Source organism: Sturnira hondurensis, unplaced genomic scaffold (genome assembly GCF_014824575.4).
Source record: "Sturnira hondurensis isolate 20B ecotype Veracruz unplaced genomic scaffold, ASM1482457v3 Scaffold0006437, whole genome shotgun sequence".
Lineage (NCBI taxonomy): Eukaryota > Metazoa > Chordata > Mammalia > Chiroptera > Phyllostomidae > Sturnira > Sturnira hondurensis.
In genome coordinates, this window is record NW_028079068.1 from 10448561 (window position 1) to 10464712 (window position 16152).

Sequence of the window (16152 nt, forward strand, 5' to 3'; positions counted from 1 at the left end):
TGAATGTAAACAGTTTTATTTAGAAACAGATGGGTACCTGTTTGCATTATAGAATATAAAACTCAGTTTACACTCTATAAAAAATAACCAACATCCAAACTCGAGAGAGCCAGCGTTCACAGGGCGCACAGCGTGGGTGCGTGGCCACTGCCCCCCAGCCCCAGGCTTGATGTAAACCAAGGTCACAGTCGCAGTAACCCAGGGGGTGGTGAGAGATCAGAGTGCGGCGCTGGCTGCTGAGCCCCCAGCAGTGGGAGTTGCTGTCTCAGCAGAGGAAGGCTGGTTTTCTAGGTGGGGCTTTACCATAAGGCCCGGGTGCTCTGTCCCTAGTGAATCTCGAGACTCTCTCACTAAACCAGGGTTGCTGGCATTATTAGTTCTCTCTGGTCGTGACAATAAAAATGGGGACCTGGAGGGCAGAGAATGTCCATGCCCTCCTATACTGGGGTTAAACTTAAAAGAGTGTATCCACTCTCAAGAGCTCAATGCAAAGGCTGGGGTGCAGTCACATGACATCTGGCTTCCTACCAGGTCAGGCAGCCCACCTCAACATGTTCACGGAAGACCAAAGGATACGCCTCGGTTCTGGTTATAACCCTCACCCAGCACCACCCGAGTATTACCCAGAAAGATATATGAAATAGTAATGGTTAGATATACATATATTTATCTTAGTAACCTGAGGGCTAAAAACTTGGAATACAATAAATTCTCTCAAGAGAGGTCCATCTGTCAGGAGGGGACCAAAAAGACAGCGTTCATGCTACGTACAACAGGGGTAGAGTAAGTGGGAACAGAGGACACGTCCATCAGCTCTTTCTTTAATGCCCCTTTCTTCCATAGGGATTGGCCATCTGCTGACCAAAGACAAACTTTTATTTTGGCAGAGGAGAGAGGGGGTGGGGGGGGAATGGGAGTGGCAGGTCGGGGACAGGGAGGGTAGGTAAGCAGTGGTCCTCACACCTAAGAGCCCCCTCTGTAGGCCGGCTCACCGGCGGGTCTGAGCCCGAGCTCCCCAGCCAATGCAGGAACAGGCCCGGCAGTAAGTGGTTAGCGTTCTGAGGTACGAGGATCCCTGGGAAATTCTGCAGCATGTGGTTTTTGGAAACCAGCCCACAACACAAAAACACTGCAACTGAGCTCCAAACTAATACTGCGATTTAACTGCTGTCTGAAAGAGGAGGAAAGAAAACCTCCACTACATTGGGAGGTTCTAAGCTTTCATATAAGGTGGTCCAAATAATCGTCTCTTTATTGTAACTTAGAATTTCTTAAGAGAATCCTCATTCGGCAATCATGTCTGTCGTTAAAGGCACTTTCAATGACATGATTGGAAAGGAGTACATTTCAGCGTCAGTGGAAGCAAAATTAGTACTTGAACACCTGGGGAGACAGGCGCCTAATGGGGCACTTACAGTGATTCAACAGACAAGAGAGTCTCGAGCATCTCAACAGATGCACCCCCAGAACGAAGTGTGTGCCCTGAAAACACTTGCATTTTTTCCTTTAGTTTTCCAGTTGTTTCTATGTATAGCTCTGTAAAAAGATCACACTCACTACTTGATTTTCAGGACACTGGCCCTAACTCTTCCTACCACAGCTGTGCTTGACAAAATTAGCAAATAGCTAGTCCTACAGGGAAGGGAAAAAAAAGGGTGAATGGAACCAAGCTGAGCCAAGCGTTCCCAAAGCACAGGGAGCTGTCCTTGCCCACGTACTGCCGGGACCAGCGCTGGACCTGTGGCAACGGAGAGAATACATGGCCCCTACTACTGATGAAACATACTTTTCAAGAGGCAAGATTATCTCTAAATATAAACTGTGGGGTATACATTTTTCTTTTTTTTCCTCTTCCAACATTTCTTACTGATCTCAGGCTTAAAAAATGAGTTAAGTCAGAATTATAAAAATTACATGGTAAGAGTTGAGAAAGAGGGAAGGGCTAATTTTTGCCTGCAAGTATGAGTTGAGGATCTTGATCCTTCATATCATACCCCCAACCAGAGAACAAATACAAAAATAAACACATCATGTTATACATAATACAAAGTGTAAATCTACAAACACAAGTGGACTAATTAGTTGTTCCTCAGAAGCACTGTTTCCCTCCAGTCCCTCGGAGGAGAAGGGATGGGGACGGGATGGTTCTCGCTGTTTCTTCGCGTCTTACAAAGTTTGTAATACCAGTCTCAGTAGCGCAAACACTCTCATGTGAAACCAGAAGCTGTAAAAATAAATTATTTTTGGAGAAACGTGGGTTCCTCTGTCTGCAGCTCAGAACTCATCATGTCGTACTAAGGCCTCACCAAAATCTGTGGCCTGGCTGCCCACAAATAAATCATACTTGTCAACAATCTCCTCCTTGGTAAGCTTGCCATCCTGAAATTAGAGAAGAGAGAATTGAGGCAAATACATTTCCCATTCCAAACTTAGAAACACGGCTATAGAAAAATCGTAAGGTTTGGCAAGATTTAAGATTCTAACTCCCAGTAAATTAAATGTGAACTCTACCCTCGCCACCCCCACCCCCAGTCCTATATACAAACACACAGAGAGGGAAGATAGCAATTAGTACCTTTTTCTTATCAAGAAAGTTAAAAATGGAAGGAAAGAAGTAATATAGCTCAACAACTCAATGCCAGAGATACAGGTTTGTTTCCTGAGGATAAAACACCTGCTTCTGAGCAAACTGTGGGATACCTGCTTTGTAAGGGAAGATAGTCAGGAAGAACTGGATAAATGCTTCGGAGGGAATCAGGCTACTACCTAACAGAACAACAAAATCTGCTAATACCAAGCGTAGTCCTCCCTCCCATCACTCCCTAGCTACCAATCAGATTCCAGACACAACCCCAAATGAAGACTCAGACACATCCTAGAAACGATCTAGGCCAGATTCCCCGGGGATGGTTACATGAGCTTCCTCTCCTTCCAGACCTCAGGCCACAGCAACTGGCTACTGAAGCGACTGGGCAAGAACTCAAAACAGACTGAGCCTTAAAAAGGCCTGATGATAACAAACTGCTTTTGAAACTGGAGATTAGCCTTAAAAGGATGTACAGAATATGGAAACCTCCAAATTTAGATGGAGAACAGCACTATTTTAATGACCAAACACCTCAGATCATTGATCAAGGACAATTTTAACAGGCCCCAGAAACAGCTTATTTATAATGTACTACAAAGGACTTAATTTTAAAAAGCATTTCTGATTTAAGAAGGAAATAACCAGCTTCGAGTAGACAAAATGAGCCTGTAATAGGTAAAAGAACAAACAAAATAATGAAGCCAAAAAAGGCAAAGAAAATTTCTTGGGGATCCGAAGAGAACAGGAGCCGTGTGCTGGACGCGGGCTACAAAGAGGTTCCTTCTGAAGCCTCAGCTCCCCTGTGCTGTGCACAGCGGGCAAAAGGGTTTCCAAAACGAGGTCGCACAGCTAGTGCTGCCCTGTAAATCTCCAACTTCCAACTCGAGTTTGGTAGCAGGCTTAGGTTAATGAAGACCGTTAATGTTTTATGTATCTTAATAGTTTTAGGCGAATCCCCTGGAAACAGACTTCGACACTGCTAGACTGTCTGGGCTTGGCCGGGCTGACCTTGTTTTGGTCTGACTCGTAGACAAGGTGCCTGGCTTCTGCCTCTGCGTGATCATAGTCCGAGGGGAGGATCCAATCTTTGGTCTCTTCCTTGTCCATCTTCCCATCACGGTTCTTATCTCGAAACTCAACAAACTGTTCTCTCTCCGTCTTTACCCATTCTGGTTCATCGGCATTCCCATCATGGCTGTACATGTCACCTGTGTGCACAGAAATGCAGAGAGAGGGTGGGTTTGCTTTTTCCAAAGGCTGCTCCGTGCTAATCTGACCTACCCCTCCTTTCTCATCCAACTGCTTGGAACTTGTCGCGGTTACAAGGGTATTTTAGGCCAGAGAGAACTTAGAAGTCTGTTCCTGAAACTTAATTGATCTTTCAAAAAGAATACTTCCAGCTGTTGATTTTGAGTGATATGAGAGTAAAGGGAGTCTTTCTCTCTAGAAAAAGTGCAGAAATAAAGAGGGATGACTAAGCACCAAGAAAGAAAAAGACTGCCTTTTCCAAGACCATTGTTTCCTACATTCCACTTCACTTAAAGGTAGCTAATTAAACCCAACCATTGGCTTTTAAAAGGTGCTATTTTAAATTCTCAAGAAAACTTGAGAAGTGTATGGTACAAGCCTAAACTGTCTACCCGCCAATCACTAAGTATATTTTAGAATCGATCTCTACATGATGGGCATTTCCTTATGGAGCCATATGCCATCACCACATTTTACAAAATCAACTTCTTATTATCTAACACCCAGTCTAAATGTGAATTTCCTGATTATTTTTTAAAGTTGGGTTGTTAAGCGCTGGCTGATGTGGCTCAGTGGACTGAGTATGGCCTACAAACTAAGAGGTACCGGTTCGATTCCCAGTCAGGGCACAAGCCTGGGTTGTGGGCTAGGTCCCCAGTAGGGGGCCTGTAAGAGGCAACCACACATTGATGTTTCTCTCCCTCCCTTCCCCTCTCTAAAAATAAATAAATCTTTAAAAAACAAACAAACAAGACCCTAAATGGAAAACACAAATAGAATGCAGTGAAAACAAAAGGCTCTAAGAGGAATCAGCAATCCTGATCCTTTATTCACCCACCGGTCTCCTTTATTCTGTTCCCCATCTTCTCCTGGGTGTCCTAATGCCAGACCTGGCTCCCCGTCACTCTCTACTGTCACTTCCACAGGGCGCCGGGGAGGTGCTGTGTCAGTGCTGGCCTGCACCGCGGCCACTGGCCACACGTGGCTCTCAAGGACCTGACGGGTAGCCAGTCCTAACTGAGAGGGGCTCCAAGTTAAAACACACTCTTAAAGACTTAGTATAGAAAACGAAAGCCCTCAATTATTTATGGTAATGCTGAAATTACAGTATTGTGTAGAGTATTTGGTTATATAAAATATTACTGAAATTAATTTCATCTGTTTCTTTGTATTTTACTTTTTTGATGTGACCTTAAAAGGTTAAAACTAACACGTGACTCACATTTCCATTTTGATTGGACAGTGCTGTTACAGATACTTGACCACAACCTCCTATTTCTCCCACGGGTCTGGCTTAATAATGTGCTAAGAGTTGACCGATGGGGTGAGCTGTTGCTACCAGTGAACACATCTTCCAAAGCTTCTCAGCCTCTTGTAAGAGAAACTCTAGAAACAAACTTACCAATATACTCTTCTAGATCAATGAAACCATCCGCATTCTTATCTATATCCTCCATTGTTTCCTAGATGGAAGAGAATAAGAAACTACAGTTAGTACCTGGATAAATTAGTTTTGGCAAGTACTTATCATTCACTAAAACACACACACACATATACATGTATACGTTTACATGTACGCATGTGGGGGTATGGCTAAACCAGAGGAAACTACTGATTTTCTATGAGTCTTCTTGAAGGAATGCTGGCGCTGCTCAACAATGAACCACCCACGAGCCCAGGACGAGCTGGTAGCCACAACCAGGTTCAAGTCACACTAACACGAGAAGTGACCAATGCAGGCACAGTCTACATTTCACCGGTAACTGCCTTCTGCGAGAACTATGCAGTACCACCGTTATTACGCAGTACCTGATTACTGGTTGTGGGGTATTTTAGAGAACAGGATCTTCTCTCATGCTTACAATATGAAGCCAGCAAGAAATAGTGAAACACATGACCTGATGGTACGTACTGTCATACTAAACAGAAAGTCCTCGGCACCTAAGATAAATGACTTGATCTCAGAGAAACAGAGCGACAGAGCCTGGACTCGTCCTGGCCAGCACTTACAGAGCAAGTCGTTCTTCCAATACAGAGCAACGGCGAAAGGGAAAGGGTGTGCGCAACGACAGGAGAACGCCCGTTGCTGCCGCGAGCCCTGCTCCCACCCACCTGCACTACTATATCTTTCATGTAGTCGTACTCCTCTGGGTGCAGGAAAGCTGTGAACTCCTCCTTCGTGGCAATGAGGTCTCCATCCTTGTCTGCCATCTTGAACCTCCGCTCATCTCTAACCATCATCTGTTTATAGTTAAATCCGTCGTCAGGGTCTGGATCATCTAGAAAACAGACATGTAGGTTAAACTTACAAGACTTCCAGAAAACATACAAACGTGTGAACTGGGGAATCAATTTCCAAGAGGGACACATCAGGCAATGAAGCAGTGCTCTGTACGACACAGGCACGACTGCAGCGGCGTTGACTTTCAGTGCTTGGCAATCGGAGCCTCAAAGTGAGGCCAAAACTGAGCGGAAATGCCTGCCCTTCAATACGGAACCCGGGCTCTCGAACTGTGTGCCTTTTTGTAATTCTTCACCCAGTTACTGGGTGTTGAGACTGTTTGAGGGCTTGAGTTTTCTGGTTATATATGAGGGGCAGTGGTGGTTCTAAAGTCACAGAGTCTGGGTTTGAATCCAGACTCTACCACTTTCTAGCCGCGTGACTTTGGACATGGAACCTAGCTGTGCTTCAGTTCACTCAGCTATAAAATGGAGATGATAACGGTTCCTACCCCATAGGGCTGTTATGAGGTTTAAAAGGAACAAATAATTGTAAGTTAAGTACTTAGAACAGTGCCCGGCATATATTTGGCTTTCGATAAATGTTACTATTGCTATTTTTATTAAACATTAGGCTCCCATTAAGAAGCTAGATATCCAAAACCTTCTATGCCATCCTAGGCCCCTCGGATTCAAGCGCTAGAACACCGCTTTGAAAGTAAGACGCCAGCCACAGTTAGGGTAGGGAATGACTGTTCCTGCAACACACTGACCAAATAAAAAAGATATGGTACTAGTTTTATAAAGAGATACACAGGGCAGCTTTCACAATAACATCACACTGCTAACTTTTGACACTGTAGTTCAATCTTTCCACACTTCAAGCACAATTAAAAAACAAACAAAAAACTATTGCTCTGTTTTGAGAGGTGAGCAGCTTGAAGCTTCATTCTTTGTTGAATGTCAAGTTCAGTAAGACAGCTTACTGAGTCCCCGAGGCTGTGGGGATTGACTCTCTCTGTGTGTATTTAAAGCCATAATATGCTGAAAATGGAGAATTTAAGGAAAAAAAATCACTTCTCAGATACTAATTATCTCTTCTAAACAAATAATGTTTTAGCTCCAACCACGTAACATAAAAAAGATAACAGAAGACAACTTATACACTAAGACTAGATTCTTAGCAGAGAGCCCTTATCTTCTCCTTAGAGCAAAATATGGTGACTGGACTCCAGGAGCCTGATAACACACACACACAAGGATGAAAAAGGAAAACATCAACTTTATTTTCAATGACTCGACTTGTGTGCCTATCATCCCAGCTCGGAGTGCTTTATCTGTCCTGACCACTGGCCTGCCCCTCCGCTGTGGGTGGGCTGTTGATCTGGTTTTGGTGTAGGCACCATGGATCTCCGTTTTTTATATCTTACTTGTGGCAGAGACAGTGCTACCGGTCCTTTTGTGGAAAGCAGATTCATTATGAAGGATTTGAATTAAAAGCTAAGATGATTTATACCCAAACTAAACTGAATCAAGAACACACGAAACACTCCTCAGCCCTCTGTAAGACAACTCATTACCCCGTGGGTACCGTCCACCCACGCCTTCAGTAAAGGACGCCTTATAAAGACATTGGTTCTCCAGCCAGTGCTTCAGCTTATGCAAAGGCTGTCAGTAGAAATACCCATGACACTGAATCATTTGCCCAGTGAGCTAACAGAGCTCTTAAGAGATTTTTAGGCACGTAATCATACAAACAGCGTAAGATTTTTTCTGGGCAGCTAGCGAGTGCCTAGGTCTGAGCTGAGATTTATTAGCATACCATTCTATTTAGGCCACCAATAGCCTACCCTTTGTTTTGTATTTATAATTAATTGCAAATAAACCAAGGGGGTCCCAGCCAGAGAGCAGGAAGCACAAACACTTCTATATGCCCTGACTTTTAAATACACACGCTCTTAATTGGGTGAAGTCTATGTTTGATTCTTGGCTAACTGTCAAGCTTGGAGACAGATTGCCACTTAAGTCTTAGGAATGAGAGCAGGTGGACACAAATAAAAGTCTCTTCACTAGAAATGCATGCAGTCCTGTAATTAACATGGACAGCTGGCTATCTAGTGGGGGAAAGAGACTCACTACCTATTAGTCAGGGGTGGAAGACGCCTGCTTTAACCCAGGAATTTGCCCAATTTCTGTAATAAAAATGCAAGAGGGGACATTTATACGCTGTTGTCCCAAATTGTAACCACGTACAATAGAAGAATCTTACTAACAGAAACACCAAATCATCACCAACTCAGTTAGATTGCTAGCTAGCATTCCCCAGCAGGCAAGAGCAGGAAGTAAAAAAAATTACTAACCGGAGGCCCAAGCACACAAGCTATAAAATCAACAGAAAACAATAAAAAGGTCACGTTCATTTGCCCTGAAGCATTTGCAAAGCAGTCTGATAAACTCATGTGCCAGAGAAAACAAATGGGAAACTTTCATTTCTAAACTTCAGACATACTGAAATAAATTTTATCAAGGAAATCTATCTTGAATCTGTATTTTATTAAGGAAAGACTAATTTTCCTCCTATTCCCACAAGTTCTACAGGAACCTAATTTGGCTTGAGTTTCAGGTCCAACACCTTAATGTGACCACGTCGACAAAAATCTCAAAGCCGCTTGCTTTGCATTGTGGGAACAACGCGGCCTCTTAATAAACAAGATCTACTCTAAAATGATCTATCTGAGGGATGATAGAAATAAAAATGGTAAAATATTATCTAAAATGCTAAAGATGCAGGAGATGCCAGAACCTTGGAAATGAAAATTAAACAAATTTAAGAAGTACATAACATATGAATTTAAAAGGAACAGAATAAAGGGAAATCAGCTCAGCACTGAACTAAGATAAGCGGTTTTTTCCTTTCCTTCACTGTGTGACCCATTTGTTTCTTTGACTCAAGACCTTGGCCTCTGCCAGGCGGACGCCTTGCCCCTTACCCAGGTAAGTGCCATAAGTCACGTTCCTGTACTCATCCCAGGAGATTAAGCCGTCTTGATTCATATCAAACTCCTGCCATTGGTTTTCAACATTGTCATATATGTATTTCTTCTGGGCGTGCTTAATCCAGGATTTCAGCTCCCCCTCGGTCACAAACCCATCTTTATCCGCGTCTATTTTATCTACAATCATTCTACAAGACAAAACAGTCACGTTTCAAGGTGTCAGCTCCATAGGCTTTTTCCCCTAGACAGCAGGGACCTACCTAAAACGTAGCCGTAGGTGGCATTTTTATACTCCTCCCAGGAAACGAGGCCGTCCTCATTGAGGTCATGCCCCTTCCACTGTCGCTCTACATCCTCGTAAATCCAGCGCTTTTGTGCAAATTTAATCCAGTCTTTGAGCTCATCCACAGTGACAAACCCGTCCTTGTCGCCATCTATTTTACTTACAATCTTTCTGTAGAAAATGCAGAGAAATCCAGCAAGAGGTTAAAAGGACACAAAGCTCTGGATGTATCCAGCCAGGTGTGCGCTGTGACCAAAAGTGTTGCCCAAGTGAAAGCATGGAAATAAAAATCATCCCCCAACGAAACTGCCAAATAGGCAACTGAAACTTTTTTTCTTAAGTGCCCTGTTACTGGTCTGTGATGAGCCACCTGGATACGGGCAAGCACAGGCCATGGCTGGTTCACATGGATCCAAAAATCGACCCGTCCCTCCCATCCCACTGGAGGCGGGTTTCAGATGGTGGTCAGGGTCCAGGAGGGAATCTCCTCCACGCCTGGTATCAGAAACATGTGCATCTTTGCATTTCTTGGTCAACAGTCACAACCACTGGCATGGTTTTCTAAGAATAAAAAACTTAAACCAGACTTTATAACATTCAGTTCCTTTTAAAAAGATGACATTTTTTGGTTAAAAATATAAAGATATCAAAAAAAGTTCTGGGACCACGTATCCCTCAAATGAAGACTATTTAAAAAACAAAATAGGTTCACAAAAGAACAGAGGCAGCAAGTTTATTCTAGTAAATGGCCAGCAGCTCAGTATACACTATGTTGAATTAGGTTTCTACAAATATCCACAAAAACAGAGAACTCTGAGGAAACAATGTGGGAAGAATGTGTACCTCTGAATACGAGAAGGTTAGTAAGTGGAGAGGGTTAGTGTGCAGCTGACGGAGCAAAACAGCAAAGCTTAAGAGTCAATTCACTCTGCCCTTTATGAGCTTCCTTTTTCTAGATCTGTAATCTTAATTTAAGGATTTTGAAACATGTGCATGATATGAAAATTCCTGTTCAAAAATGCAATCGCCTGCTCACAGAGGCCAAGACAACCTATGTAAAGCCACATGAGAAAGGGGCTGAGTTTGGAATAGGAACTTTAAATCAAAACTTCTAACAGAATTGAAACTGTGGCCCACCCTATGCTCTATTACATGCAGGATTGAAAAAGACAGTCACTTGGTAGCAAGTAATGCCTTTTCCCAGCGCTCGTTTCATCAACTCATTGGAAAGTGATTGGGTCACAGAGTGTAAGTGACACTGTGAGAAGAGATTCATCTTGATACTGATGTGGTGTTAGGCAGAACTTAAATCCTATAATTAACGAGTATTTTTCCTTCAGAGAAGGTATAATTTGTAGCTTTTGATCTAAAACATTAAAAGGTAAAGCAATAAGAAGCCATCTCTTAAATACTCTCCTCTATCTACGTGGACATAGGATAAAAAAATTATTTGCAACTTTAACCCTGTGGAGTTTTAACAGTATTAATGGTACTGGCTACCTACAGTGCTACCGTACCACTCAGTAAAAATGGGGCAAGGTATCAGAACCCCTCCCACTCCCAAAAGAAAAAATTTAACTATTACAAACAGCCCAAAAAGAAGGATCACTCAGATTTTTAAAAAAGTGACTGTTTAAGATGGCCTTTTTTGGATGAAGTTGGCAAAATGCCATTCTACTTATTTCAATAGAAATATCCCCAACGGTTTAATCCAGAGGTTGGGAACAGTTTACTGAAAAGGGATAGACAGTAATTACTGGTTGGGGCAACAGCAGGTTTATAGCTGTGAGTACATTAAACACAGTTTATTTTTGTATTGTATTTATTAATCATTGCATTATTTTTCCATTCAAACAACTGCAAACCTACCCTGCAGGTTTGCCCCTGTATTTTTGACTTTCATGGCCACATATGGTTTGCTGCATATTTTTTGCTTTTTATTAAACTGGTAAGAACAGATACTACACTTGATCTTAGCCAAAAGAATGAGAAGCGATTACTTTTTGCTTTTTTACACAACCATTTAAAAATATAAAAACCAGGCTTCCCCAGACTCTAACCTCTAAGTACCCAGGCCAGCTAATTTTATTGGCCTCGGCCTACTTTACCAAAAGACCGTGGAAGTATAAATAATAAAACAAGAAAAGCAGGGGGGGGAATATATATATATAAAGCCATTTTTATCTTGCTGGCCTTCCAGCCTGCAGGCAGTTGTAAAAGTACAATGGAAGTGGGAGCGTCCTACTTTAGACATGAAGCTCTAAAGTCTAATCTTTAAAATCCTGTGTAAATTTATGAAGCTGCTGGTGTTGTATTCCTGTGGCACTGGAAAATACCAGAGGTATAATTATGACACCACTAAATAAGCATTTATTCCAGGGCAGACAAAATACACTTAGTAGACCTTAAGTTATTTCTCCTAAGAGGTAACACATGCCTGTACATTTCAAAAGGCATAAAAAAAAAACCTTTGCTTTTTTTTTTTTTAAGAACCTTGGTCAATAAGTGGGCTCCAGTAGGGTTTATCATTATTTATCTGAAATTTTCAGCATGCAAACTTTTATCTAGCCTAGCCAGGTAGCTCAGTTGGTTAGAGTGTCATTTGATACGCCAAGGTCGTGGGTTCAATCCCAGTCACAGCACATACAAGAATCAACCAATGAATGATGCACAAAATAAGTGGAACAAAAATTGTTGTTTCTCTCTTCCCTTTCCCTTTCCTCTCTCTAAAGTCAGTAAATAAAAATTTTTAAAAAACTGTATGTGTATTCATGTGGGCACTTTTCTGAGGAAATCTTCAGCTTTTATTAGACTTCTAAAGGGCCTGGGTCTATGACCCAAAGAAGGATGGTGAACTGCTCTAGTTAACTTCTATAGCAATATATCAAGGGTGGGAACTTTTTTTATAACAAGGACCACCATCTCAAAACAAATCTTCATTTGAAGGATATATATATACATATGAAAACAAGGATACTTAAACTTTCTGGGTCGGGAACAGGGGGAGAGGTGGGGAAGCTGAGAATAAACACATAAGAAAAAATGTTCTGCCCTGGCTGGTGTGGATCAGTGGATTGAGGGCTGGCCTGTGGACCAAAGGGTTGCTGATCTGAAGTCAGGGCACGTTCCTGGGTTGCCAGCCAGGTCCCTAGTAGGGGGCGCTCAAGAGGCAATCACACATTGATGTTTCTCCCTCCCCCTGTAAAAAGAAATAAAATCTTAAAAAAAATAAAGTTTGATGTGTCAACATTCTTAACAAGAAAATAAACTTAAAACTTGGCATTAACAACTTTTTAAATGCTTTCTGTAGTCTTTTACTTATTACTAAGATTTAAAAGTAGTAGTAAATTTTTACAACTACAGGTATAAAAAATGATTTTGTCTCCAAATAATTACTTGCCTATAATTAGATGAAAAAGAGGAGGAATCTATTGTTTCCTTCCAACAGTATGTCATCTTAAAAACTGGGGACATTTATCATTATCTCCAAAATCTGGGAGAAGGAATAGTTGGTTTATTCATGCATTCTATGAAAAATATGATCTTTCTAATCAAATGTGGAACCTGCTCATGTGCTGAACCTTTGATATTTACTAGTGATGAAAAAGAATGTTTTCTCCCCACTGCCACCTCCCAGCAGAGCCGCTCCACTGCCTGCACAGAGCCAGAACCTGTGTCACCAGAACCTTCTGGGTGACACCCAGCCTGAGGGCTCTTTGTTACCTAAGAGTAATTCTGCAAAGAGATATGTGGAGACAAGATGTGGGCTGGACATGCATGTTATTAATAGGCAAGACATGAAGACTGAGAACAGTCTCATGAAGCTTAATTTTTAGCCAGGAGTGTTAGTATGTTTATAAGATTAAAATGAAAGTGAGCATGCTCTCTGGAAGTTTAGAAAAGCAACCTAATAGAAGTCTTACTCTTTAATATATGTTTTCTCTACTTTCAAATGTTTTAAGATAGTTTCTCATTCTACGTAGCAAAATCTTTTGATTATTTCTGTTAGTGTTTAAGAAAAAATATTGTAGAAAAAATAAAATAAATTTATCCCTAAGTATCACTGAAAGCAAACCCTATAATGTCTCCTAATCACAGCACTACCCATGAGAGCAAAATATTTTTGGATGTTCCTAGCACAACTTTCCAACAGAGCTCTTGAATATAGTTCAGAAAGTAATACCAATTGTGATCACTGAGGAAAAGATATTATTTAAATTAACTTGCATTTCCTTGAAAAGCAAGGCTTTAGAAGAGCCAAAAGACATTCTCAGATCCTCAAGCCCTGGTCAGGCAGCTCAGCTGGTTAGACTGTGGGCTCAATACACCAAGGTTGTGGGTTCGATCCCTGGTCAGGGCACATACAAGAACCAACCAATGAATGTATAAACAAGTGGAACAAATTGATGTTTCTCTCTCTCTAAAAAAAGAAATAACCAACTGGAACTCTATCAAATCAATATCTCAGGTAAAAAGACACTCACTGAGCGAGTCATGGAACCTGACTATGGCCCAACTGTTACTGACACAGCAACTCATACTCTGACATTAAGTATTTTACCTTCAAAGTCTTCTAAAGGGCAGGGTTGGTTTGTTTGTTTAATTAAGCAATATCTGAGAATGCAAACAAAGAGGGCAAGGAACATTCTTGGAAAGCATAAGCTTTACAGAAATTATTCAAAGGTTCAATTTGCAGTTTATGATCCCCTCAAAGACATGGGTTGGGCAACAGTGATTAGGTCAAGAATGGTTCTTAAAAACTAAAAGGGTCAGGGATGAGAAGCTCTCCTTTCCCCTACCATATAATGTCCCTTTGGGATCAAGCTGGGTCCTTCAATATTTGTTACATTTATGCAAAAATGACTGCTTCGTAGAATGAGGTAAAAACTTACTCAATGGAGAAACGTATGAAAGCAAGTGTTAATCAGCAGTTCTGTGATTAGTTTGCATAAAGGGTAGTTCAGCAAAGCTGTACGGGGTGACTGACTGAGCCAGAGGAAAAAGAGAATGAGCTGATCTGTAAAGAAATGTCATTATCAGTACCAGCTCCCTGAGAGCTGACACCTTACCCAAGTCTTTCCTTGCTCTCTTCTGGTGTCAGCTGATCAAAGGTCTTTGCTTCTTCAGCACCCAGGAAGGCATCATGGTCATAGTCAAAGCTCTGAGCATCATTGTGGACCTTGTCGCTGAGCTGAGGCTCATGGTGCACACGGTCCTTCTTTTCCGTGGGCTTGCTCACGGCAAAGGCTGTGCACAGGGACAGGCACATAAGAAACTGCCGTAGGTCCATGATAGTCAGATCTTCAAGAAAAAAGAAAGGTGGTTAATTCAAGAGACAGTTTGCTGAGTAATTTAAAAAGCTCATACCCAGTTCAATTACTAATTTGCTATTATCTCAAATATTACTCATCCATAAAATAACTATGGTAGAATATCGGACTATCTCGCTGTATGGTGAGAAATTTTCACCAATTCCTTCATCTGATTGTAGACTGACAAGAAATTCTAGTTAAAACTTCCACCTTGTAAGTAGTCTCCCTTTAAAAAACACCAAAGGAGAACTTGAATCCTTTGCCCAAGTCCATAAGACTTAAAAGTAAAAGAACCAAGATTTAAACCCAGACTTATTGACTCCAATACTGTACCTTTTATATTGGTACTGCATAAATGATCTGGTCTTCAAACCTACCTGGCTGGAGGGTTATTAGAATCACCTAGGAAGCTTTGAAAAGGTTTTTCCTATTGTTTTAGAATTGCTGAAGTTAAATCCAGGCATCTGTAGTTTAAAATGCTTCTCAGATGATTCTGATCACCATCAGATTAGAAGCCAATGAAATATTTGAGCAGCATCCTTGGCTTACAGCACCAAGCCACCTCCCATGTCCAGGCTCAGTGTCAAATCCCCTTCAAAGAGCAAACCATTCAGATAGTATGGTGACGAATAACTGCTTTATCACTCCATACATTGGGTTTCTCAATCTTTCCCAGGTGTAGGGACCACCTGGGGTACTGTTCCAAGCACAGATTCAGAGGCCCTACTCCATACATCACAATCTCTGCACAGGTGATTCTGATGAACAAGCCTAAGGCTGGAACATTTTATTGAAGGAAAAAACAAAACAAAACAGTGACCAGCCCTGGCTGGTGTGGCTCAGTGGACTGAGTGCCTACCTGTGAACTGAAAGGTTGCCAGGTTGATTCCCAGCAGGGCACATGCTCGGGTGGGGGCATGTGATAGGCAACCGATCAATGTATTGATGTTTCTCTCCCTCTCCCCCAGCCCCTGCCAAAAATGAATATATTAAATCCATAAGAAAAAGAAAAATGTGACCAAAAAGTTACTGAGAAACTTCAAGATAGCAACCTGTTTGGAATGCTCTACAGATACACCACAGTACCTTCCAGAGAAGTTAAGGTCTCACAGAGAAAACTGTAAAATAAAAAACTGAGCAGAAAGATTTTCCCAGGCTTTCATATTTTAACTAATCCGAAAGACCCCCCCCCCGCCCCCCGCCATGAGAATGAGTTTCTGCAATTTCACATTACCTCTTACTCATTTCCCTTTATGACCAATGGCTCCTTTGCTAGACGGACAGATAATTAGGCAAGAGGCTTGTCGTGGATGAACTGCATTCCCCTGCGGGAATAAATTGAAGTCCTATAGTCCCCTGGTACCTATGAATGTGACCTTATTTGGAAATAGGATCTTTGCAGATGTAATCAAGATAAAATGAGGTCCTACTGGATTAGAGTGGGCTCTAATCCAATGACTGATTTGAACAAAGATACAACAAGAATGCCATTAGGAAAAGAGGCAC

At 41.8% G+C, this 16152-nt stretch overlaps 1 protein-coding gene and 1 pseudogene across 1 annotated transcript in view; both read right to left on the bottom strand.

The window, feature by feature from the left end:
- The window catches only part of CALU (calumenin), a 25609-nt gene continuing 9457 nt past the window's right edge, over positions 1-16152 (bottom strand). The window contains exons 2-7 of the mRNA XM_037049260.1: positions 14404-14635; positions 9312-9505; positions 5948-6114; positions 5238-5298; positions 3596-3795; positions 1-2379 (exon numbers count right to left, since the gene is read on the bottom strand). Of these exons, the coding sequence (XP_036905155.1) occupies positions 2275-2379; positions 3596-3795; positions 5238-5298; positions 5948-6114; positions 9312-9505; positions 14404-14624 (948 nt within the window). The 5' untranslated portion in view covers positions 14625-14635 and the 3' untranslated portion in view covers positions 1-2274. The remainder of the gene's footprint in view (positions 2380-3595; positions 3796-5237; positions 5299-5947; positions 6115-9311; positions 9506-14403; positions 14636-16152) is intronic.
- LOC118989249 (uncharacterized) lies at positions 11244-11331 on the bottom strand (annotated as a pseudogene).